This window comes from Hydra vulgaris, chromosome 08, assembly GCF_038396675.1.
Source record: "Hydra vulgaris chromosome 08, alternate assembly HydraT2T_AEP".
NCBI classification, from domain to species: Eukaryota; Metazoa; Cnidaria; class Hydrozoa; order Anthoathecata; family Hydridae; genus Hydra; species Hydra vulgaris.
Genome location: NC_088927.1, coordinates 54,814,160 through 54,840,666, shown reverse-complemented (window position 1 = coordinate 54,840,666; position 26,507 = coordinate 54,814,160). Strand labels below are relative to the sequence as shown.

The 26,507-nt window shown below is 31.1% G+C and overlaps 1 protein-coding gene across 1 annotated transcript; it reads right to left on the bottom strand.

The window, feature by feature from the left end:
- Positions 1–1,731: 1,731 nt before the first annotated feature.
- LOC136083452 (histone-lysine N-methyltransferase SETMAR-like) lies at positions 1,732–2,199 on the bottom strand. The gene has a single exon (XM_065802852.1). It carries the CDS (start codon positions 2,197–2,199, stop codon positions 1,732–1,734), a length of 468 nt encoding a protein of 155 aa, XP_065658924.1.
- Positions 2,200–26,507: the final 24,308 nt, after the last annotated feature.

Genomic DNA, 26,507 nt, shown 5'->3' with positions numbered 1-26,507 from the left:
AATAATGATGATTCAGATGAGTTTTTGAATAGTGGTGTACAAAGATCACAATTTCTAGTTATTGTTGAAGACATATTCCCTAATCTAATTATAATTTGAGGCAAATTATAGATAAGTTAAATTTGCAATGGGTCAGTTTTTATTTTGCTTTTGATCTAAAATGTGGAAATGCGTTACTTGGCTTTATCTGGGCATTGTTGAGCTTGTTTATGGTGTGAGGGAATATCCACATAAGATTCAGGGAAATAACAAGTTCTTGGCAGTATTGATTATTGGTACAATAAGTATTTAAAAAATAAATCAGTTAAATCATCCATGAAAGACTTCATGAACTGTATTAATCCCCGAATTTTGTATATTGATCTAGATCCAGATACTTTAACTGAGCAACTAGTTCCTCCACCTGAATTTCATTTATTAATTGGCTTTGCTTCACTGCTAAGAAATATTTTGTTGGATGTTTGGCCGGGATTTAATGACTGGCTGAAGTCAAAAAATGTCATTCAGAGAGGCTATCAAGGTAGAGGCTGGAATGGAAACATTTCAAACAAAATATTAGAAAACATAGATTTCCTTGAAATAAAAATTTTAGAGTCGTTTACATATTTGATTCCAAATTTTCAGTGTTTAAAAGATTTTCGAAACGTAAAAAATAGTTGTTTTTCTAGCAATTTACAACCTGGCTTTAAAGAAGCAATAACAAATTTGAAGAGTTCATTTCTTTCTGCACAAGAGTTTGCATTAAATTTAAATAAAAAAATTAATGCAACATAGAAAGTTCAACTTCTACTGTGTCAGGTACAGCTATATATGGAATACCATAACCAAGGATTAAGAAACTTTGCTGAACAATGTGGGGAAAGTAATCATGCGAAGTTTAAACCAACATGGAATAGATTTAAGAGACAAAAAGAGCATATGTATATATATATATATACATGTATATATATTTATATATATATATATATATATATATATATATATATATATATATATATATATATATATATATATATATATATATATATATATATATATATATATATATATATATATATATATATATATATATATGTTTATTGGTTGGAATATATTCGTAGCGTTTTTATCAAAGACTTTTATCTAAGGGAAATCTTTACTTTCAATAATAAATTAATTGATTATGTATTCGCCATCGCTGGTTACGACCTCCTCGCACCTCTCAACCAATTTGTCAATGCCTTTCCGCCAAAAATCGCCCGGTCTAGTATTGAAGAAGTTATTGACCCAGTTTTTAAGGCCCTCTTCATTATCGAGGGTAACGCCCCTCATATGGTTAGACAGAGATCGGAAAAGATGGTAATCTGTGGGTGCAAGATCCGGAGAATACGGCGGATGCTGAAGGACCTCCCATTCGAGCTCTTGGAGTGTGGCTTTGACGACTTGTGCAACATGGGGTCTGGCGTTGTTGTGAAGGAGTATGGTTTGGCCTTGTCTATGAGGTCTTTTCAGTTGAATAGCTTCATTTACGCGGCGTAGCTGGGCTATGTAGAGCTCCTTGGTAATTGTGACATTCCTATCGAGGATTTCCCAGTGCACCATGCCCTCCCAGTCCCACCAAACACATATCATAATCTTCTTTGGATGAAGGTCCCGCTTGACTCTGGGCTTTTGCGCATCTCCTGGTGCCACCCATTCCTTCCTTTGCTTCATAATAATGTATAGACACCATTTCTCATCTCCCATGACGGTTCAATACAAAAAGCGCTGTTTATGACCACGTGTTGCTCGATGGCGGGCGAGATGTTGAGATTCAATTTGAAGGCGATTTTCTTTGTTTACTTCGCTCAACTCATGAGGTACCCAGGCTCCCAAATTTTCTGCAAATCCCATTGAATGAAGATGGTTGCGAATCGTTTTATGATCACAGTTCATATTTTTAGCCAATTCACGACTTGTTTGGTGACCGTCCTCCTTTAAAAGTGCTTTGAGACGCTCTTTGTCGAAGTCAGAAGGTCTCCGGCTGCGAGGTGTGTCGTCGACGTCAAAATTGCCATTTTTAAACTTTGCAAACCATTTTCGTGCAGTGGACTCACCTATGACACCGTCTCCGTATACGTTGCAAACGTCCCGGGTTGCTTCAGCAGCCTTTTGGCCTCGATGAAAAGCGAAGAAAAGTAAGTGTCGAAAATGTTGTTTTTTACCTCCTGGATATTCCATTTTTAAGCCTTAAAAGTAACAACATTAAGTATATATATATATATATATATATATATATATATATATATATATATATATATATATATATATATATATATATATATATATATATATACATATATATATATATATATATATATATATATTATAATATATATATATATATATATATATATATATATATGTATATATATATATATATATATATATATATATACATATATATATATATATATATATATATATATATATATATATATATATATATATATATATATATATATATATATATATATATATATATATATATATATATATATATATATATATATATATATATATATATATATATATATATATATATATATATATATATATATACAGGGTGACCAGACAGATCTGGCGCTCATTTTTATTAGTTTATTAGACTTGGGAAAATGTATTATTTCTCAATATTTTTGTTTCCATTACATTCCTATGTCAATTCTTAATCGTATTCAGGCATTTTTTAAATTTAAATCCATTTTATTTCCAGTATGAAAGTCACAAAAGACCATCGACTTTCTATAGAGCATTAGTTCTTTAGTGGATGCACTGAAGCAGAAATAGCAAAAAGACTTAAAATTCCTCGAAGAACTGTCTATAACAATTTGAAACGTTTAAAGGAGACTGGCCGCACCCAAGACAAGCTTTGAAGTGGAAGAACACCAATATCAAGTAGCAAAATTATTATCAAAAACGTGCGTGATGGAATTCGTTGAAATCCAAGGAGGTCGATGAGAAAAATGGCAAATGATTTGCAAATAGGTCGTGAATGCGTGAGAAAATTATGCAAGGATAAGCTAAAACTTATCCCATACAAGATCTTCTCACAGACAATATGAAGAAAGTAAGAATGGAAAGATGCGAGCTTTTGCTAAATCTTTTTTCTTCGGCGCGCCACTCAGGAATTGTTTTCACTAATAAATGTTTATTCAACGTTGAAGCTTTCTTAAACCATCAAAATGATCGGATATTGTCCAGAAGTATCAGTGATGCAAACATGATAGAATCGCTTCTCGTTCAGGACATCCGCAATCTGTTATGGTTTTTGGAGAGATAATTTTGGATGGCTAAACTCCGTTAGTTTTTGTGGATTCTGGAGTTAAAATTAACAGTCAAAACTTCTTTGGTTTTTTAATACTAAACATACTTAATTATTAAATTAAAAAGAGCTCGTTGTTTTTATAGATATAGTATAAATATATAATTATTTTTTATTATATTTAAAATGTGTTTTAAGGAAGCAGAGAGCATCCAAAATTTTATCGGCCATCGACTTATTATTTTTGTTGCAAAAAGACACAAAAAACTTCAGATTCCACACTGGTTCAATAGTCATTAAAAAATTATAAGCTTTATGTAAAAAATCACCGCGTATTCCTTTATTTTCAAACAACGACTTTTCTTTTGAACTTTCATTAACAGCCTCTCACATCGATTTGGTATGCAATTAGCATTACGCAAAAGGTTTGCATATTTGCTATTTAATCATGACAGAGTAAATATCATCAATTATTAGAAAAAGGAGCGGATCAAAGCTTTCTGAGTATCTAGATTATGGAACAGATTTTCTTGTATCGGTGTTATAAACGCTAAAAGATCTTCTTTCATATGGTATAGAAAGAAACAATAAAAGCGAATAAGAAAAAAACAATAAAAACAATAGAATTTATCTGATAAAATATGATGAACGATGAACGATGTTTACTTTATCAATTATTATATCTATAGTTAAAAAAAAGCGTCTGAAGAACGAATAAATAGAAGTCAGAAGAAGAGTTTGAATTTGAATTTAGCGAAACACTTATTACGAAACTACTTAGTAAGGAATGTTGCATAACAAACAGCAATACAAAACTCAATCAAATGTGTTAACAAAATGAAGTTCAGGAAAGTTTAAGAGGACAAAAGAACTATGAAAGTTTTTTTAAAATAGCTTTCGAAAGAATACGGTATGGTACTGACTTATGGGAAACGCAACGGCAGCTTGTATGGATGCAGGAAGAATTAAAGAAGACAATACCGAGTTAGTTATTGGCCATAACAAAATCAAACAAGCTCAGAAAAGGTATGCAGCCTCTATTTGTAGTGTTTTATACTCAATGCAGGACTAGCATTATTAATTGTGTCTTTTTTTTGACGGCAGAATTGATAATGCAAAAGTTCATTTAATACTTGAAAATTCCACTAAATATTATCCTGCTACAATCAAAGAAGAACATTATACAGTATGTCAAGAGCCCGGTGGTTGGTATCTTTTCCATTTTACACTATAAAAAGTTTAAAAATTCACAAAACACGCTGAAGTAATTGCTAAGAATATATATGAATTTTAAAATATAAAAGTACCAATAAAGGCAATAGAAGGTGATTTTACTAGTGCAAACACAGGTTAAGTAGAGGAATGCATAGACTGGAAGTAAAATTAAAAAGAAAGCTAAACTGGCTGGTTTGTGCACTCCATACAATTGAACTTCGTCTGCGTCATCTGATACCAACTCTTAATGGGGAGACTCTAAGCAGCAACAAATGGAGAGGCAGTATTGAAAAATTATGTAAATGATGTAAATTAACCCATCATTTGGAACTACTGATTTTGGAAATCCTCTTATTACTCTAAAGGATGAGTTAATCAAAAATTCAGAGTTTGGGTCTCAAACCATGAGAATTTAAAAACCTAAAATTAATAATTGAGTTTGTTGTGGGAGAGTACATGGTTGTACTCTCTGAAAACTTGTCTGATAAAAATGACTTCATAAATAAAACCTGATTCAAAAACACTAATACAACTAATCAACTGGACTATCTCCTACGAGGAAGTCCAGTTGATGTCTACTAATCGGTCAAAGAAAGATTTGATCTTCATGACAAAAATTAAAAAAAATGTGTAAATTTTGTTTTATTAAAACAGTTGCATAATAATTATAATAAAATTATAATAAAAAGAGTTCTTTCTTTATTGAATAATAATATTAACGACTAAATAATGGATAAATGAATTTAGAAACTATTATAAAAGTTTTAATAATAATAGATAAAAAAAATAATTAAAAGAAAAAGTTTAAGCCGTCAAAAATATGCAGCCACAAGCAAATATTTATCATTCTTCAAAGAATTCTTCCGCAAACTATTTTGGAAGTCCTTAATGATAAGTTAAAATTTAAAATTTATTTAAATTCGCGGAAATACGATTATCATAATTTCCGGTAGCTTAAGCAGCTGATTGCAAAGTGCATATAATGAATTATTTACAACTTCTCATATTGAAACATTTTTTTTTTTAATAAAAAAATATAAGTACTAATATTTTGTGTTATAAGATAAAAAAAACAAACAATTATAATTTTTATTTTAAGCTTAAAAAGTGTAAGCTTAGATGTAACTTAACGTTTAAAAAATCCACATTTTAAATAGAGTTACAATTACGTTTTGCTCGGTTATACTTTATAAATTTAAAAGCTTAAAAAAAAAAAATCTTTTTCAACTGAAACTCAAAACCAATTTAGTTATAATAAAGCTATTAAATTTATCAAATCTTTATCAAATTAATTAAAGAGCTTAGTCTCTATTTGTAGTCCATTTAAGGGATTATTTATAATGCTTTACCGAAACTAAATAGCACTAAAAAATTGTTTTTTTCTTATACTTTTCAATATAATTTTATATCTTTTATTTTGATTTTGTAAAATATTTTTTATTTGTTTTATTTTGTTTTTTTTAAGTGGTTTTAAAAATTTGATTGTTTATGTTGCTCTAAAAGAAAAGCTGTGATTCATTATAGAATCAATGAAAGGTCGGCCAATAACCTTAGAAGGAAATTTTATATCATATGTGCATTGCATGAACTTGCTTATTGAAAAGTACTGCTTTTTGTCCTTTTTGACTTGCTCACCTTTGTCTTCATAGGAAATACACCTTTTTTTATAAAACTGCGGCCACCACGTCTTGAAGTCTAAAACTTCTGAAGATTGAACTTTTTGTACAATAAATTTATCATTTTTGGAGGATGCTTTAATAAGGTCACATACTTGGTCTACTGTGTACAGCCTATCATGTCAGTTTAGTTCTCGCTTTATTATGCTGAAATCCATATCACATGGTAGGAAGGAGTGCCCTCCTATTGGGTAGAATTGCTCAACCTTTTCAAATTTCTTTAAATCAGTCATGGCTAAATGTAGCCTAGATAATGAATGATTTTTATTTTGGCCCCAACAATTATCTGAGGACAAGTGGAGTTAATTAAACTGCTGCTCTACCAATATTAAATAGTTAAATAGGAGGGAACACACTACATCTGGACTCTTGCCTGCTGTGCCTTGGTTGTAAACAAAAATCTGTGCTTTGTTACTTTTATTGTTATGAATAGAAAAAACATTAACTGAAAGTTGTCTCAGATAAAAGGTTTCTTGTACTGGTATTTTTGGGATCTGTATGTTCGGCATAAAGTCAAAACACAATGATAAAATTTGACTATTGTCCTTGTCATTGACGTCCTTTCGTATTCGTTCATAAAATATTTTTGATTTGCAATTATGTACATCAAGTTCAGATTGAGCACACCTTTTTGCTGCTTCATTGAGGCGAAGACTTCTTAACTTTATATTGAGTTCCTCGCAAGTGCAGCATATGTAAACTTTTTTTTTTTTTAACATCTTCACTTCCAGCAAGGCTGCAAGCAGCCACTAATTAAAGTTGGAAGTTACTGAAAAAGAAAAGATAAAGATAGAGGTAGAGCAAGATAACGATTGACGGACGAATTAAAGGATTGCAAATTATATGAAAACAAGATGAAGGAAGCGAATTCCAAAGAGCTGATGTTCGAAGAAAAAAACTAGACGAATAAGCGTTTTTGGAGCATTTAGGAACAGTCGCAGAAAAAGGATGGCACTTAATTGAATGACGAGTAACACGAGAATGAATTTTAGTAGATGGCACAAGAGACGCTAGCTCTTTAGAGCAGTGCCCATTATAGTATTTGTAGAAAAGAGAAAGAGAAGCAATGTTACGACGATGTGATAATGGTTGGAGGTTGGCTGCAAGAGCAGGTCGAACTATGTTTACAATGCGGCCTTCCAAAGGAAAGATTATAGTTTTCTTTAAAGTAGTTAAAATACTTTGTTCCTCCAACTTTTATTGAAAAGTATTTTTCTTTAAACAGCCTATACATAGTTTTAACATTTAAAGTGGCATCTAGATAGCATATAGGCTTTCCAAGATAATGGCTTTCTTTAGTTAAAAAGCTTTCAATGTGCTGTCTGATGAAAAGTTTGATTTCTTCAAACAATACTTGTTTTATATGACGTCCTCTATTATCCACTCGGCTTTTTTCAATCATTTTCAAAGCTTGCAATCTTTCAACTCGTTTTTTAGTAACTGCATGTAAACTTAAAAAAGCTTTAAAACAAACCGGCATTCGATCAGAACCCACCATAACGTGATATTAAAGGTAGGATTTATTTTTTTAGAACTCTCTTTCTTCCTGGGTCGTCTCTGCTTTACTTTTTGGGAATCAATAAAGGATTGTAGGAACAAATCTTGCTCATCTTTAGTGTTAAAGGTATGGAAATGGTTTAATATATCCATTTGATCCTCTTCGTTAATAGTCTTAAGACTATTAAAGTTGTTTCTCTTGCAGCTAATAGAACAAAAAAGTATTTTATACTGTGTATTATGTTAAATATTAAGTGTATTATGTTATACAAGTTCTACCTATAAAAATAAAATTGTAAAACTGTAAAACTATTCAGTAATATTGAATACAAAATAACATACCTGCAGGGGATGCCAGTACACTTTCGAGTTACAGTATTTCCTTGGTAGTTAACATATTCTTCACCTTTCATTCTGGCAATCTTTATAATGTTTCTCTTCCAAAGACTTTGATCTGATTTCATTTTCTTTGCCGAATTTTTCTCAAAAACCTCATCACTTTCATCTGAGTTTATTTCCATATTTCCTCACTTAATTATGATATAACATAAGACTAAGAAAACAAAACATAGAGTTAATTCATAGAGTTAATTCATATTTAGGGTAAGCTATATATAGCAAAATACACACAAGACTAAGAACACAAGACATAAAGTTAAAAATAAATTTAATTCCAATTTAGATTAAGCTATACAGCACAATAACATAAGACTAAAAACAAAAGACAAAAAGTTAAATATAGAGTAAATTCGTATTTAGTTTAAGCTATACAATACAGTAAAATAAATAAAAACAACAACTGCTATCTGTTGCAATCAATTGCGTAGTTACGTCTACAGACGGCATAAGATGATTTTTATGCTAAAAGGGGGTAAGTCAGTGACTTAACTCCTTCTAGCATGAACAGCTCTACAACTGATTTCAGTTACTGGGGTAACCAAGCGTCTGGCATGTCTGATTTTATCATAAATAGCTAACACCTACGATTAAAACATGAAAACCATTATTAACTCAATTTTCAATTTTTGTGACTTATCCCCTTTTAGCATGACCCGAATAAATTGGTCTTATCCCTAGCGCCTTAGTCTTTACAGTAAATATAAGACAACAAAATTAAAAACGTAACACTATATAATATACAAACGTTTTTCTAAATACTTAATAAAATAAAAATCAATCGGTCCTAAAGTCCTACTTTAACTTTTTGTTTTTGTATTGGTTAAGCAAAATTTAAAAAAATGAAAAAAAGAATTAGTAAAAAACAAAGAAACTATATTACTAAAACAAGAAAGAAACTATATTACTATATTACTATAAAACATATATTACTATACTATACTATAAATACATATATTATAAATACATATATACTATATTATATATATATATTATAAATACATTATACTATAAATACAAATATACTATACTATAAATACATATATTACTATACTATACTATACTATACTATACTATACTATACTATACTATAAAACATATATTACTATAACTATATTACTATAAAACAACAAAGAAACTATATTACTAAAAAACATGCAAGCAAAAACGCATAATCCTGAAACTTTTCTTTTACACCAGCATATATCTTAAAATATGGGAATAATTTTTTCAAACCATAATTTTTTATATATATTTTTTTAAAAAAAAAAAAGAAGAAGATTTTAAGCAATAACAAGTGGCATAATACTTTTCTAAGGTCAAGCCCATAATGACAAACGTAAAATTGTTGGGTAAGTTTAACAGTAGCAATCATTAAAACTTCAGAAAAAGCTGAACGCTATGTCGTTCATCAGTAGTCTTTGCTTCAATTTGTTCTTACAATCATTAAGCGTAGAAATTGTTTTAAGTTCATTAGTTAATATTTTATTCCATAATTTCAGCCCTCTAGTAATAATTAATAATTCAGTTGCCGCAAAACAACTTTTGGGTTGAATGTAACTGAAAGTCTGGTTAATTATCTATTCCGATTTATTTTGAATAATGGGTAAAATATTTTAGGAGATATATTTTTATTAATTTTGAACATAAATATAAGGATTTGAAAGACATTTAATTGATAAACATTCATTATATTTGAATTAACAAAGAATGCTAGGGTGTGTGGCCCACATTGGAAATGATTCTGGTTGATGGCATGCTTTTATTTATTAAACATTTTTTTTTTTTAAATTTGTACTTATTTTATTTGTGCCAAGCAATATTTGTATAATTAAGATGGCAATGAATGAACGAGAAATATAAAAGCTTTAAGCTGTTTCAATCAAGAAAATCGAATTTATCGGATTTATGGGATGTCAAAGAGTTATTTACATATTTAAAATACTCCCATATTTCAACTAGAAGAAAACAGAAAGAAAAGATGTAAATGTTGTCCTCAATTTAACCCAAGTTTTGCATGTTATTTTTCACGATCTGTTGCCTTATGCTTTGGCAAGCAGAAGGTAAACTGTTCTTTAAAATACAAAAGAGTGTAATTTGTGTTCTGCTGACACATCTTTTTGTTTTTTGCCTTGATTTCAATTGTTGTTTTGTAGTACTGAGATGTTTTGTTGTTCCAGGGTTTCGGAAAATTAATTTGCCTTAAAAAAGTCGAGCTTCGGTTTTGTTTGGTAAATTTTAAAAGTGAACTTGCCACCCAATACTTTGAAAGGTAATAATCGTGGGTCCGCATTCTTTCAGTGTCACAAAGAGTGTTTTAAGACTTTAGACGGATAAAAAAAGTGCAAGTAAAAAAAGGGCTTATCTACCGACCGGATTGAAATTGGTATTTTGCAAAATTTGTCAACAAATAGTACTATACAGACGTTTTATTACCCATTCAGGAATGGGCAACACCTTTGCCAGATGCCGCTTGACATTTACATTGTTAATGTATTTATCATCATTGTCTTTTTTTTTTTTTTTTTCTAATATTTATTGTTGCTTTTTTTTTCTTTCTTTTATTACAAAATAATAAATATTTATAATTTTTTCTTTTAAAATTACATTAACTCATGTTTTATAGTCTTACAATTTATAATTTTGCAAATGTTCGTAAATGTATACATTTTCTATTTTTAATTTATTTTATTATATATTTTTTGTATTTTTTATTTTTATTTTTTTGTGTTTTTTGATTTTTCATGTTTTTGTGTTTTTTGATTTTATATTTTTGTGTACTTTTTGTTTTTTATTTTTTTTGCCGTTGTGCAAAAAGAAATCGAGAGTTTAGGTTAGGTTAAAAAAAGGGGAAATTCTAAAATAGATTAAAGAAAAAATCCTAGGAAAAAAAGAATTGTATCAAAACAAATAAAAAAGAATTACAGGACTTTTACATAAACATTTCGTTACGAACACTATAGATAAACACTTGTGTATTAAAATAACATTTCAAAAAAATAGGGCCGGCAGTGATTTGCTAATCATATATAATAATAATTTTCAAGAGGGAAGAAAGTCTTCACTAAACATACAACGAGCCGTTGTTTTATTTTAGCTCATATGTTTAGTTTCAGATTTCTATTCTCTATTTGACAGAAAACATTTTTAATACAAAAATACTCACAGAAAATGTCCGCGGTGTTTCTACGGACATGATAATTATATTTTAACGTATAATATTCCTGATGTTCCTGATTATTACCCTGATCACTGCCATTGGGTCAATTTTTTTGTAACTAAACATGTGGTGGCATCTACTGTTCCGATAAATCGAATTTATCGGAGAAAAGTTATTTCGGGATGTCAAGGAATTATATACATGTTTAAAATACTCCCAAATTTCAACAGAAGGAGGACAGTAGACAAAGATATGGGTGTTGTCCTCGATTTTAACACAAGTTTTGCATTTGTTATTTTTGACGATCTGTTTACTTGTGCTTTTGGCTAGCAAGGCCGCAGAAGGTAAACTGTTATGTAAAAAACGAAAAAGGATGTTTTAAGTCGGTCCGCATGCGTGGGAGGTGAAGTTTTTTTTCCAAGTTTGGGTCCTCGGCATTGTTGTTTTTGTTGAACCGTTCAAGAAAAGTTCTGCGGGCACGATTGTCTTTTTGTTTTTTGCCAATTCTAAGTAAAAATTTTTTGTTGTTTTTTAGGAAAATGTTAAAAAGGGACCCGTTTTTGCCTAATATTTCGATTGTGGTTTTGTAGTATTGAGACGTTTTGTTGTCCTAGTGTTTTGAAAAATTGTTCTGCTTTAAAAAGTTCCGGCCTTGGTTTGGGTTCGTAAATTTTATTTAACTCGCCAACCAATACTTTGAAAAGTAGTAATAATCGTGAGCTTTTTCCTCTTCACATTCTTTCAGTTGAAAGAGTGTTTTGAGGCGAAGTGCAAGACTTTGCACCTTTGGTGATAAAATTCGGAGACCCCTTTTGACGGGTAAAAAAAGTGTCTCTCTTTTGACCGTATTGAAATTGGTCTTTTACCACAGATTTTCAAAAATGGCTCTGTGCAGACGTTCTATTGCCCATTCAAGAAATGGCAGCACGTTTGCCAGAAACCGGGTACATTTTAGGATCAAAACCCCCAAGGGCGAGACCCTTGGTTTTTGAAGCATTTATAACTAAACCACTTGCCTTTTCAAACGGTTTTATTTTTTTCGAAAAAAAGCGGACCGATTTTACGTCCCTGGCAAAAATGTTCGAATCGTCTGCTTACTTATTTGCGTACGTATGTATTTTGAGGGGTTTAGGTGTATAAGGTAACAGGAAATCTTCTATTCTGCTGTCCGCTCTGATCACCAAAGCGAGAGCTTAGACAACAAAAACGTACAGCAAGAGAGTTAGGGGGTTGCCCTGTCTAACTCCTTTTTCCGTAGGAAAGGCAACTTTAAATTTTTTTAAATAAAATTTTTTTATTTGGTAGATCCTCTATATTTAGCAGAAAGAGGGATGTACCAAGTTAAATGGTTTCAAAGCTAAAAGTTTTTCATTAATGTTTCTTATTACTTTACACACAGCTCTAGCCTTGCTGCAGAAGATAAAGAGGTGAAGAGTGTCATTTTTTACAACTTTTGCACTTGGAGTTTCCATGGCATTGCTCACGTTAAAGTTTCCAAGTGCTTGATCCCTGAGCATAAGACTCAAAGTTCTGTTCCCATATTTGTTTTCATCGGATTGATTTTTTGAATTTTGCCTCCATTTGAGTTAAATTAGTTTAATGTTCATGTTTTCTTTTTGTTCAGAGATATGGGTGTAAATATATTTTTGTTTTTTTTTGGTAATGTTGAAGATCTCAACATTACCTTTTTCAATTAGATCTTTATAATAAAACTGGAGTTGATTTATGGATTTTGTATTACTTTTTCAAGTAAGTAACAGTCATTAAGGATATTTAGTTTCAACTTAGAGAGTATGTCAGGAAGTATTTTTGCTAGAAAATACTTTCTGGCAGAAAAATCCTTGGTTTCACTTACTTATTTACCCTTATTATCGGGTAATTTCAAAATGTCTCTTGTAATGGGTTCAGAGTATATGCTCTGCCAAAGGTAGGTAGAGATTGTTTTATCTATTTTTTTGAGGTCTTGTTTTGAGATAGGGAATACGTTTGCCACATGCCACACCATGACAGAGCAAGGGTGTTGACAAAGATTCGTTTGCATTTCAAGGAAAGGCAATTTTGGATATTTTTTTAGAATTTTTTTTGGCAGTGTGGCAGTTTGTTCTGTCTGTATAGGCAAAATCTGTGTGGAATATAATTCCGAGTATTTTTAAATCTGCCGTCTATAAACTTATTAGACTGAAATTCGCGAAGAAGCGTTTCCTCTGCCAGGCAGTACAGTATGAGGGATAATGGGTCTCCTTGACAGACACCCCTCTCAATTTTAAAGAGTTTGCCCTTCATAAACCTTGTTGTTTATGATAATGGATTGAGTGTTATTCATAAATTATTTAAATGTGTATATAAAATTTTGACCCAAGTCAAATTTTTCGAGGATTTTAATAAAAAATTTTCGATCAATTTTGTCAAATACTTTTTCCTGATCGATAGTGATCTGGCAGCTTCCAATACATTTGTGTAATGAATAACATCTTTGGCAAGAACTATATTTAGAAGATGTTTCTTCTGGGTACTGCGCACGTTTGCGTTGATCCGAATAATAGGTTCAGGAGTTTTGAGAGTCTCAGTTCTAGCGCTTTTGCAATTCATTTTTAGTCTGCGCATAGCAGTGAGATTGGTCTCCAGTTTTGTATTAGTGCTCGGTTCCCATCTTTGGGTAGAAGAAAGATGAGGGCCGTTTTTTGTGTTCAAGATAACTATTTATTTAAGTTAAAAAATTTTTTGTCAAAAAGGTTAGTCAGCTCCTCACCGCATATGTCCCAGTATTCTTGGTAAAGCACAATTGAGATGGTGTCAATGCGTGGGTTTTTCCCTTTGCCTAAAGATTTTGCGGCATTGTAGAGTTCCTCACTGTTTAATCATTGTGGAGTTTCTCAATGTTTAAAAAAGCGTTTCGATCATCGTTTAGAATATTTTGGAATGAATTTTTGTGTCTTTTGATTTTCTCTTTCCATTTAAAACAGAGATTTTGTGGGTTGCCTTCTTTATATTTAATTTGCTTTGTACTCACAAATATTCCTGTCAATGCAGAGGTTTTTTTCTCCTTTTGGAGTTGCTTAACTTTTTATTATCTGTGCTAGTTTTACTTTTTTTTAACTTCTATTCTTTATTCTAATAAGTCTCTCGTTGTCTTTTTTTTTTTCTTTTTCTTTTATTATCAATTTATAAATATTTACAATTTTTCTATATATTAACATTAACTCAAGTTTTATAGTTATACAATATATGGTTTTTACAAATCTTCGTAAATACATTTTCTGTTTTGTGTATTTTATTATATAATTTTTGTATTTTTGATTTTTGATTTTTTTATGTTTTTTGATTTTATATATTTTTTTTGTTTTTTGTATTTTTTTTGTTTTTTGTATTTTTTTTGTATTTTTTTGTATTTTTTTTTTTTTGCCATTGTGCAAATAGAAATCGAGAGTTTAGATTAGGTTAAAAAAAAAAGAGAATTTTAGAAATAGGTAAAAGATAGATTTATATCAAAATTAAAAAGAATTACAGGATCTTTACATAAACATTACGTTGCGAACACTGTAGATAAAAACTTCTGTGTTAAATAATGTTTTATAAAATAAGGGCTGGGAGTGATTTGCTAATCATATATAATAATAATTTTGTTGTATAACATAGAAAAAAACTGCAAGGGGGAAGAAAGTCTTTACTAAACATACAACGAGCCGTTGTTTTATTTTAGCTCATATGTTTAGTTTCAGATTTCCATTCACTACTTGACAGAAAAAATTATTAATACAAAAATACTCACAGAAAATGTCCGCGGTGTTATTTCGGGATGTCAAGGAATTATATACATGTTTAAAATACTCCCAAATTTCAACAGAAGGAGGACAGTAGGCAAAGATATGGATGTTGTCCTCGATTTTACCACAAGTTTTGCATTTGTTATTTTTGACGCTCTGTTTACTTGTACTTTTGGCTAGCAAGGCTGCAGAAGGTACACTGTTGTGTAAAAAACGAAAGAGGATGTTTTGATTCGGTCCGCATGCGTGGGAGGTGAAGTTTTTTTTCCAAATTTGGGTCCTCGGCATTGTTGTTTTTGTTGAACCGTTCCAGAAAAGTTTTGCTGGCACGACTGTCATTTTGTTTTTTGCCACTTCTAAATAAATATTTTTTGTTGTTTTTAGGGGGATGTTAAAAAGGGACCCGCTTTTGCCTAATATTTCAATTGTAGTTTTGTAGTACTGAAAAGTTTTGTTGTCCCAGTGTTTTGGAAAATTGTTCTGCTTTAAAAAGTTCCAGCCTTGGTTTGGGTTTGTAAATTTTATTTAACTCGCCAACCAATACTTTGAAAAGTAGTAATAATCGTAAGCTTTGTCCTCTTTGGATTCTTTCAGTTGAAAGAGTGTTTTAAGGCTAAGTGCAAGACTTTGCACCTTTGGTGATAAAATTCCGAGACCCCCGCTTTTGACGGGTAAAAAAAGTGTCTCTCTTTTGACCGTATTGAAATTGGTCTTTTGCCACAGATTAACGAAAATGGCTCTGTGCAGACGTTCTATTGCCCATTCGGGAACGGACAGCACGTTTTCCAGAAACCACACTTTTGACATTGCTAACGTACTTTTCATCATAGTCTTTCCCCTAGGTGACAAAGTACGTAGTCCCAGAAACTTGAGTTTTTTCTCTATTTTGTTTAGAGTTACTAACCAGATAAAATTGGTAGTATCACTCAGTCTGGTGTAAAAAGTAACGCCTAATATTTTGACACCTGTCTTGTTGTTCTACTCTATGTCGTCCACTTCTGGCGTTCTTTTTAGGACCAAAACCCCCAAGGTTCAGTGATCAATGCCACAAAAACCTTTGGTTTTTGAGGCATTGATCACTGAACCACTTGCTTTTTCAAACAGTTTTATTTTTTCGAAAAAAAAGCGGACTGATTTTACGTCCCGGGAAAAAAGCTCGATTCGTCTGTGTTCTGCTGTAATTTGAGGGGTTTAGGTGTACTAGGTAATGGGAAACCCTTCTATTCTGCTGTCCGCTCTGATGACCAAAGCGAGAGCTTCGGTAACGAAAACGTACAGCAAGAGAGAGAGGGGGTCACCCAGTCTAATTTCTCTTTCCGTAGGAAAGGAGGCTGACAGGAAACCGCAATTCAAAACAGATGCCGAGAATTCTGAATATAAGGTGTTGACAAAAGATACAAAATTTTCTCCTAAATTGAATGTTCGGAGAATCTGAAGCAGAAACGCATGATCGACTTTTTAAACGCCTTTTCTTGATCTATTGACAAAATGAAACTAGGTAGATTTTTAAATTCCGCGTAATCTGTAAGATCAAGGACTAAATGTAAATTTGAGAATATTGTTCTACTGGGATTCCGCAAATTTGATTTGGTTCTATAATTTTCCCCATTATTTATGCAAGTCTTAGTGCTAGCGCTTTCATGATTGTTTTGTAATCAGCGCCGATTAAGGATATGAGCCTCCAGATTTTGCATTTGGTAAGATCTCCTTGTTTGGGAGTCAGTGAAATAATAGATTTTTTCATAGAGTGGCTGGTATGTTTTTCTACGAAAAGTATTTCGAAGGCAAGTTCTTCAAAATCTTTTTTAAAATGTGCCAAGAGGTTTAATAAAATTCAGCTGGAAGTCCGTCATAGTCCGGACATTTTCCGTTTTCAAATTTAAAAAGGGCTTCTTCTTGTTTCGCGACGGTTACGCGGGTGTTTAAAAATTGACTTTATGTTTTAGTGATGTGTGACAAGACTCAATTTTGGCTGTCTTTGCACAGACTAGTATTGGTGTAAATGTTTTTATAATATGAAACTAGGGAGTTTAGTATTTCACCAGGTTCACTCGTCAATGTGCCGTCATTCTTGCGAATTTTAGTAATTGACTTGTTCCTCTGTTGAACTTTTTCCAAATTATACAAAAATTTTGAAGGTTTTTCACCTTCTTTGATTTGTTTTTGTTTCGTGCGTAAAAACGCTCCTGGAAACTGGAGCAAGAAAAGAGCATCGTGTTTTTCTTTGATGCTGTCTAGATTCGGGTCAGCGTTTTGTCGCTCTCGTTGGATTTTGTTTTCAATCATTTTGATGTTTTTTTTGTTTCTCGCACTTTCCTGTATCGATACTTGTCGTAATTAAGCCCCAACAAGAAGTTTTCAGTCGTCCCACCATTTTAAAATTGAAATATAGGACCGTTTTTTGTTCGCCAATCTTGGATTAAGAGCTCATTTTTTTGCCTATGCATCTCTATTCCCAAGAGGGAGCAGTTTAATTTCCAGTATTCTGATCCTCTCATGGTTTTTTTTTAAAATTTACAGTTGTTGACACGAACTCGTGGTCGGAAAAAGGGTTCGTGAGAAATTTGTTGTATGTTGTTTTTTAGGCGACTTTTTCAGGGCAGTAGATTCTGTCGAGTCTACATTTAACCATCTGATTGCGCCGTGTGAATTCTCTTCTGTTGGAAAAATTATAACAAAAAATCTACGAGGTCATACTTACCTTGGAAGACCTTGAGTTCAGCAATGCCGTAGGTGTGATATTTAGCATTGTTTGTGCCCAGAGTTGTTACGACATAATATGTCTGGCAAGTCTGTCGACATATTTTCAGACATATTTTCTGCCGACATAAAATATGTCCCACATATTTTGGATTGACATATTTTGACACAATTTTATGTCTGAATTATTTTCTGCTGACATAAAACATTTCAGACATATTTTCTATCGACATATTTTGACATAATCTTATGTCTGAATTATTTTCTGCTGACATAAAATATGCCAGACATATTTTCTGTTTACATATTTTGACATAATTTTATGTCTAAATTATTTTCTGCTTACGTAAAATATGTCAGACATATTTTCTGTTGACATATTTTGACATAATTTTATGTCTGAATTATTTGCTGTTTGATATTCTTAAAGATAAAATCAATTTTACAAATTTATTGCGCGTTTCAACTTAATTTACAGAGTTAATTAAAAATAGTTTAAGCATTTTTTTGCTTTTTTGCAATCAATTATAATTGAAGGTCAACAAAAAAAAATTTTTTTCCTGGTGCCGAGCAAAGAATTTGTTTTTTGGATTGCATTTCACATTTTGATTTCAAATATGCAACTCATATTTTACCATCACGTCAAGTTGTAAAGATATTTTCAAATCTTTAGAATTTGGGGTAAAGTCCCTAATATTGTCGAAAAAAAAGTTGTTCAAAAGTATGTCAACTTGGGTCTCAAAAAAAGCGTATTTTAGAAGATAGTATAGAGATTTTAGAAAACATAAAAATTTTTCCGTAAAATTTTTTGGCAAAAAAATTATTTAAAAAAATGCTAAAGACTCTTAAAAAAATGTCAACGAAATGTTTTTCAGCAATAATACAAAAATTACTTATTTTTATTACAAACGAATAACATCTTTAAAATCTCTATAAAAATACGCTTCTTTTGAGACTCAGGTTGACATACTTTTGAACAACTTTTTTTTCGACAATATTAGGGACTTTACCCCAAATTCTAAAAATTAGAAAATATCTTTACAACTTGACGTGATGGTAAAAAATGAGTTGCATATTTGAAATCAAAATAAGAAATCCTACATAAAAAAAATTTTGTTTTTGTTGACCTGTATTATGCCTTATAAAACTTTTATTTTAAATCCTATAAGCAAATATCTTTTGTTTCATAAAGGTCTTTTTCTGCCCTTTTTAGCGAAGTATCATTTGATAGTATTGACAAACTATTTTTAGCGATGTATCATTTGAGAGTATCGACTAGTATTGATGCATCATTTGATAGTATTTGATAGTATTTGATAGTATTTGATAGTAATTGATAGTATTTGATAGTATTTGATAGTATTTGATAGTATTTGATAGTATTTGATAGTATTTGATAGTATTTGATAGTATTTGATAGTATTTGATAGTATTTGATAGTATTTGATAGTATTTAATAGTATTTGATAGTATTGATTAGTATGGATTAGTATTGGCGATTTCCCTTATGAGAATATAAAAACCATCCCAAGCTGAGTTTTTATTACTGAAAATGGTTTTTATTAATATGACTAAACTTAAAATTATTCTCTTGATTAAAATATTTGAAAAAAAACATTTTTAGTTACTTTTAACTAATAGTTGATTCATTCAATAAATTATTCTCCATTTTTGACTTTAAATCGTAAGGAAAACGAAAAAAAAAATTATTCCAATATATATTTCACTCAAAACATTTTATGCAAGTTTATGGCAGTTAATTATGCTCTTATAATGCAATTGTCAATTATTTTATTGTTAAATAAATCATAACTATTAATACTAAAAGTATATTTTTCGTAATTAGTTAAAAATTATTACCGGTTAGTCTTCTTAATAGAAATTTAATGAGCTCAATATAACTTTTGTGAAATATTTCAAATTCTTCAGCTTAAATGAATTTAATTTGGCACGAATTTTTTGAAATTCTGTGAACCGTTTTTTTCATTGAATCTTTTGAATTCAATTTTTCATAATCAAAACTTTTTCAGGATCAACTAATACTTAAAAAAAATTGAAAAAGTTTTTTTTTTATTATTATTTTAATTAAAGATATAATTTTAAATTTAGTCATACTAATAAAAACCACTTTCAGTAATAAAAACTCAGCTTGAAATGGTTTTTACATTCTAATAAGAGAAAGCGCCAATACTAAGCAATACTAATCAATACTAATCAATACTATGAAATACTATCAAATGATGCCTCAATACTAGTCAATATTAGTCAATACTATCAATGTCAATATTAGTCATAATCAATAAGTAAGTCATAATCAATAAATAAGTCATAATCAATAAATAAGTCATAATCAATAAATGAGTCATAATCAATAAATAAGTCATAATCAATAAATAAGTCATAATCAATAAATAAGTCATAATCAATAAATAAGTCATAATCAATAAATAAGTCAATAAATGCTAATATTAGTCAATCCTATCAAATGATACATCGCTAAAAAGGGCAGAAAAAGACCTTTATGAAACAACTGATGTTTGCTTAAAGGGTTTAAAGTAAAAGTTTTATGAAGCATAATTGATTGCAAAAAAGCAACAAATTCATTTAAACTATTTTTACTTAACTCTGTAAATTAAGTTGAAATACGCAATAAATTTGTTAGATTGATTTTTTCTTCAAGAATATCAAGCAGAAAATAATTCAGACATAAAATTATGTCAAAATATGTCGACAGAAAATATGTCTGACATAATTTATGTCAGCAGAAAATAATTCAGACATAAAATTATGTCAAAATATGTCGACAGAAAAAATGTCTGACATATTTTATGTCAGCAAAAAATAATTTAGACATAAAATTATGTCAAAATATGTCGAAAGAAAATATGTCTGACATATTTTATGTCAGCAGAAAATAATTCAGACATAAAATTATGTCAAAATATGTCGATAGAAAATATGTTTGACATATTTTATGTCAGCAGAAAGTAATTCAGACATAAAATTATGTCAAAATATGTCAATAGAAATTATGTGGGACATATTTTACGTCGGCAGAAAATATTTCTCAGACATATTTGACAGATAACAACCCTGTTTGTGCCCTCTGTGTCAGGAGGCAGGCTTTCGACCATGTTGAAATCCCCGGCCATCAAGACGGGTTGTCCTGTGTCCTGCAAGATGTCTCCAAGGTCGCCAAAAATTGGTTCGTGTAAACAAACATTGGATTTACAGAGTATCGCCACCCTACAACAGTTTTGATTCGGACCAGAGTTCCAAATAGACTCGCAAGTCCATTCGTCACTCCACTGTTTAATGGTGGAAGGTCCGGATTTTATTTCCTGAAGGAGGATAAGATCGAAAAAGTACAATTTGAGAAACCCAAAAAAATTATCGAGTTTGTCTTGGTCGTTTAAAACGTTTATGTTGCACGTTAAAATATTAATTGCCATGTTGGAGAGGATCAGCTTTCCTAATTTGAAAACTCGTGTATCTTAAACGTAAATATAATAATTTTACAACCTGACATAAATTACACACATATAAACCTTAATCTTATGGCACGAGTTTTCGGTTGCTCTGACGTAATACGAACAGATGGACGCACTGGACAATAACATCTTACACAAAAGCGCAAACTACAACATTTTGAATTAACTGCTTAAGCGCTTATTTAAAAATGTGACATGCATAATTAATGAGTAAAAAAATAGAACGAAGAAAAATCGAAAAAAAAGGAATTTTTGTAGAAAAAAAAAAGAAAGTTTAGAACGAAAAAATTCGGAAAAAGAGATCAGAGTTGAGAACAAAGCGAAACAAAAAAAGTGAAAAGAAAAAAAACTCATACTAAAACTTTTTAGTCTCTGTGTTTTATCTTTCCGTTTTCCTGCAACGGGTTGCCTGTAAGGCAACTTTAGTTTGTCGGGTTTTTTTAAAATTGCCTGTAAGGCAATCGTTGAGTAGTATAGGTTTATGTGTCTAGAGTCTTTTACCCTTCCCTTACATCGGGTTGCAAGTAAGGTAACTTTAGTTTGTAAGGGCATTAAGTTGTTACAAAACAACTTTTGAGTAGAGAAGATTGTGTATGTGTGAAATACGAGCGTTGAAGGAAAATACTTAATCGTCAAACCCTGACCACGCTATAAATTCATCTTAATATGGAAACATCGAAGTTTACAATAGACTTAAACGTCCCTAATAAAAGCTTGCTATAACAACTAATTTTAACTCAAAATTGTCTAATGAATTTAGTACATTGAAAAGAACCCTTTGTGTAAAATAACAGAAAATATAACTGAACCGAATACTTTATTCGCTCTTGAAAACGCCAATTTAGATCACGATCTGGAAGGCCTGCAAATTATTTGTAAAGAGACAATGACCGAGCTTGTCATGAAAACTAACAAGTCGAAATCGTTGATCCTTGAAAATGGACTTTTAATTAATGGTGTAACCCACCATTTTCATAACTCTACTTCAACTAGAAACATATGCAAACGAGTTGCAGTATCTGTAATGAGTTTGCCTCTCGAAAAAAAATATTTACCTGTCGGTGTGGCTCTTGAGCAACTCGGATATGGGAAACACATACACACAAAAGCAATATATCGCAAAACGCCTAAAAACTGAACATCGTACAATACAGGAATACTTGTTGCCATGATGGATCAATTAATTAAACCAATACCTAGGTCCTTAAGACTAGGTGGATATAACGTCAGGATAATCTATACCGATCAAAACAAAAAAGATAACCAAAAACCAAAAGAAAATTTTATTGAAGTGACTGAAGAACCTTGATAAAAAGTAGCGGAAACTAATGAACCAGAAGCATCGGGAAAAATACCTAAACCAACAGTTAAATTTTCTAAAACACAAGAACCAGAAGCCCCTATGGTGATATGCCAAAACTCTCTTGAAAACCAAATTATAAACAACGATACCAATAACATAAATAAAACAAAACCAAAGACACTTGACCAAACACCACAACCGCCTGAAATAAATTCTCAAACACAAGAAACAGAAGCTCACACGGAAGAAAGCCAAAGTTTTAAGAATAACAATATTGGAAACAAAATCGAACCTCACAACATCGTAAATGAAGCAAACATAACGTTAAAAGAAAAAGTAGAAGGACCAGAAAAAATAATCGAACTTCCCTCAGAATATCTTGTTTATAATATAATTGTTTGTTAATATAATATAATATAATTGTTTAGAATATACTGGGAGACATTTATACAACTTAAATTTGTTTTACGGTTTCGATAAAAAGAAAATGCTCGGAAGATGAACTATTATTATTTTAGGCATAGAAAAAAGCAGTATATGATCAGAGAAAATCCGAAAGACAAATAAAAAGAAACAAAGCATATAAGATACCCATCGGACAATCAACGGATTATATTAAAAGCAATTCACAAATCCAAAAAAGTTCTTCATACAATCATGATGACTGGACTTGAAACTAATCCAAAAAACAAAAGTAATACTTCAGAAATTAAAACTCTAAAAATATAAAAATTATATTAGAAAAAAAAAAAATATTGAAAAAATTAAAAAAAAGATTTCAAAAATTAATAAAATGCAAATAAAAAAAATACAGTATCCATTCACTTTAAACTAAGGTGAAAAAAACAAAGGTATAACATTAAAAAATAAAACTACAAAAATTAATAAAAAAATTATCTATAAAATTCAAAAAAAAAAAAAAAAAAAAAAAAGAAAAGAAAAAAATAAGTAGAGAAAATTTTTTTACGATTTCTTTTTCGCACACGACTGGCCTTCGTATTCTTTGTCAATAACTAAACTGTCAGCCTCATCTTCGCCAAGATCCAGATCTATTCCCCGGCGTAACAATTCCTCCTCCACGTCCATCGTTTCTGTAGTTTCCGGAATCGTGGTGTCCTGCTCAAAACTTTAGTGTTTGTGACTTTTTTGGGGGTTTCACCCTCCGACTGTCCCAGTCTTTTTCTGGTTGACTGGGTAAGTCTTTTTCTGGGTTGACTTTATTTGATGTGGTTTTTGTATTCAATGTAACTTCGTTACTTTTTTATCACTGTTTACACTATCTATGTTATTGCTTTCTTTTTCCTTGTTGTTTACTTCAGTTGGTTTAACAAGTTTGGGTTCAGTGGGTGAAACGATTGGATTTGTTTTAGGAGTGTTGTTTTCGGGTTGACCGACGTGTTTGTATCTAAGAATCAGCCCGTCCACGTTTTGGTAGCGAGGTAGAGGATTTTGTGAAGGGTTTTTCCAATTTTTAATAATGATAATTACACTACCGGTAAAAATATCTTCACCTTGTACTTTGACTTTCTGAAGGTAAAAAGCGTCGAATTCACCTCTGCGAGTTGCTAGGTGTTTTCCAAGTAAACTAAAGGCACTTTGGGAACCAATTCGTAGTACACCAAAAGGGATGTTTTGCACAAGAACATGTACCTTACGAACGAACTTTTGTGTAAATTGTAGTGTGCAACCTTTAATTTCGATTTCGCTGTTTAAAAATAACTCTACTGTAGAATTATTGATTACCGCAAACTCAATGAGCTTATTCGAGTAATGTCTCGTTACCCCCCAGACGCATGCTAACAGTTTGGAAAATGTTTCTGCGCAGATCTGCGCAAACAATACACAAAATGTTCTACTTCCGTAAATGAAATTTTGAATTCTGAAACAAACTAAACACTGATGTCTGAAGGCTGGACAAACATAAGAGGCGATCACATAGTGAGTTTTTGTATTAAAGCGCCCGATCAGAAGTCTTTTTTTTACACGTAGATAAATACATCCGGAATCATTCAAAAATTTTCTGCAGTTGCCGCGGCAATCTTACAAGTTATTGAGAAGATTAACTCACAAAAATTTACCAGTTTCATAAGCGACAACGCTCCTGTTATGATATCAGCGTGGAGGATCATCGAGGAGAAGTATCCACACATCTCGGCTAGCAGATGCGGAGCTCATGGAGTCAACTTGCTTGTGAAAGACATAGTTTCTACAACTGAGGCCAGTCAAAGATGCAGAGAAAATTATCAAATATGTGAAAAATTATAACATCGTGAAAGCAAAGCTTGATGAAAGACGAATTGCAGCAAATATTTCTCTTTCATTGACCGTGCCTGTATAACACAATGGTTTAGTTATTATAAATCAATGAGCAGCCTCCAGCTATTAAAATACGTTCTTATTAAGTTGGTAGACGAAGAAAGTGCATTCCTAAAAGAAATTCAACCAAAGAATACTTCTGCTGATGTTATGGCGTTGATAAAATCTAACCCATTTTGGAACCGTCTCTTTAAGCTTGTCAAAAGCATTGAATTTCCTTCCGACGTGAACGATAAGCTAAAAAAGGATGAAGCTCCATTGTCTCTCGTGTATGATTACATTGGTCAAATGTACAATTCCTATATGGACGATAAAGACATACAACAAAAAGTGCAATCTCGCCTCGATTTTCTCTTTACACCAGGTATTGGAATTGCTTTCATAATAACGCCCAAAAATGCCGCAGAAGGTTTTTATTTGAATGAAGATAAAACCAATTTTATCACAGCTACAGTTGAGTTCACCAAAAAGATTAAATCTGAAATTGCTGAGGATGAATTTAAATGCTTTTATAAGAGAAATGGCTGCGCTGCCTGAGAGAAGAAAGGAAACAATATTCAAGATGAACGCGCGAAATTATTGGAACATTATCGGTCGCGATAAATATCCTGCTCTTTACAAATTGCTTAGCTTATTAACGAAATGATCTGTTCATCGGCTAGAGCAGAAAGAGCTTGGTCGACCTTTCGATTTATTCACTAAGAAATTTGGATTTATTCACTAAGAAATCGTCTTACGAATGAGAGAGTTGAAAAGCTGGTATTCTTGTATACCAATAGCGTGCTGATGAACACAAATGACAAGACTGTTTACATTCTTGAATAAGGTGCAATTCTCAATGAAATTGAATGTCGAGAAATCACCGCATAGGCGCCGGCATTATATTTTTTTATTACTGTAAGAATCTTTGAAAACTCCTATTGTTACTAATCACTGAATTTATAATAAGTTAAAATATTACTTAAAACATTTTTTAAGTTTAAAACTATTTTTGTTGATTTCAAAAAATCGTCTGCAAAGCAGTAAATTTTGTCGGCATCGACGTCTGCACAGACGTCTGCGCAGACAAATCACACGGCCAGCGCATATCTGCGCAGATCTGCCCAGACAGTCCGAACCCTAATAAAAATAAACTAAAGGATTTTTTAAAAGGGGTTTTTAATGTTTACGTTTTCAGAACATTTCTAGCATTTCGAATGAGGTAATAACAATATCATCACGTATAATATGCGTGATCATATCAGTTGTGTAATTCATAAATGATCTCCATTTATTGGTGATTGTTCCTGTTACACGTTATATAACTCTTTATTTATAATGAATTGTACTCCAACCTTTCTCGAGAACAAAAAATAGAATAGTATATCATGCGGCTTTACGACTAAATAGAAATTGGCTTTTGCAAAATTTACCGCTAAAATTATGATAATTACTCACGCAGATAGTAAATGAAACATTCAGTCTAGTTAAAGTGACTTTTGCCATCAGATTTAAAAAAAAAAAAAAAAAAAAAGAAAATTCCATTAAGTAGTCAGATAAGACGAAACACATTTCCCACTTATTTTCTTAAATACCCCCTGTACATCACTGAACATCTGTTTAAATAGTATAGCTATTACGTCAACACTTTTTCTAATATCTATTTGTAGTATTATCTTTTCCTAATATCATTTATTCTATCAGACATTTACCGGTTAGGTAATGAC

Bases quoted from the DNA above. Each gene is read 5' to 3' on its own strand.
- LOC136083452 (XM_065802852.1), bottom strand. From the start codon at position 2,199: ATGGAATATCCAGGAGGTAAAAAACAACATTTTCGACACTTACTTTTC.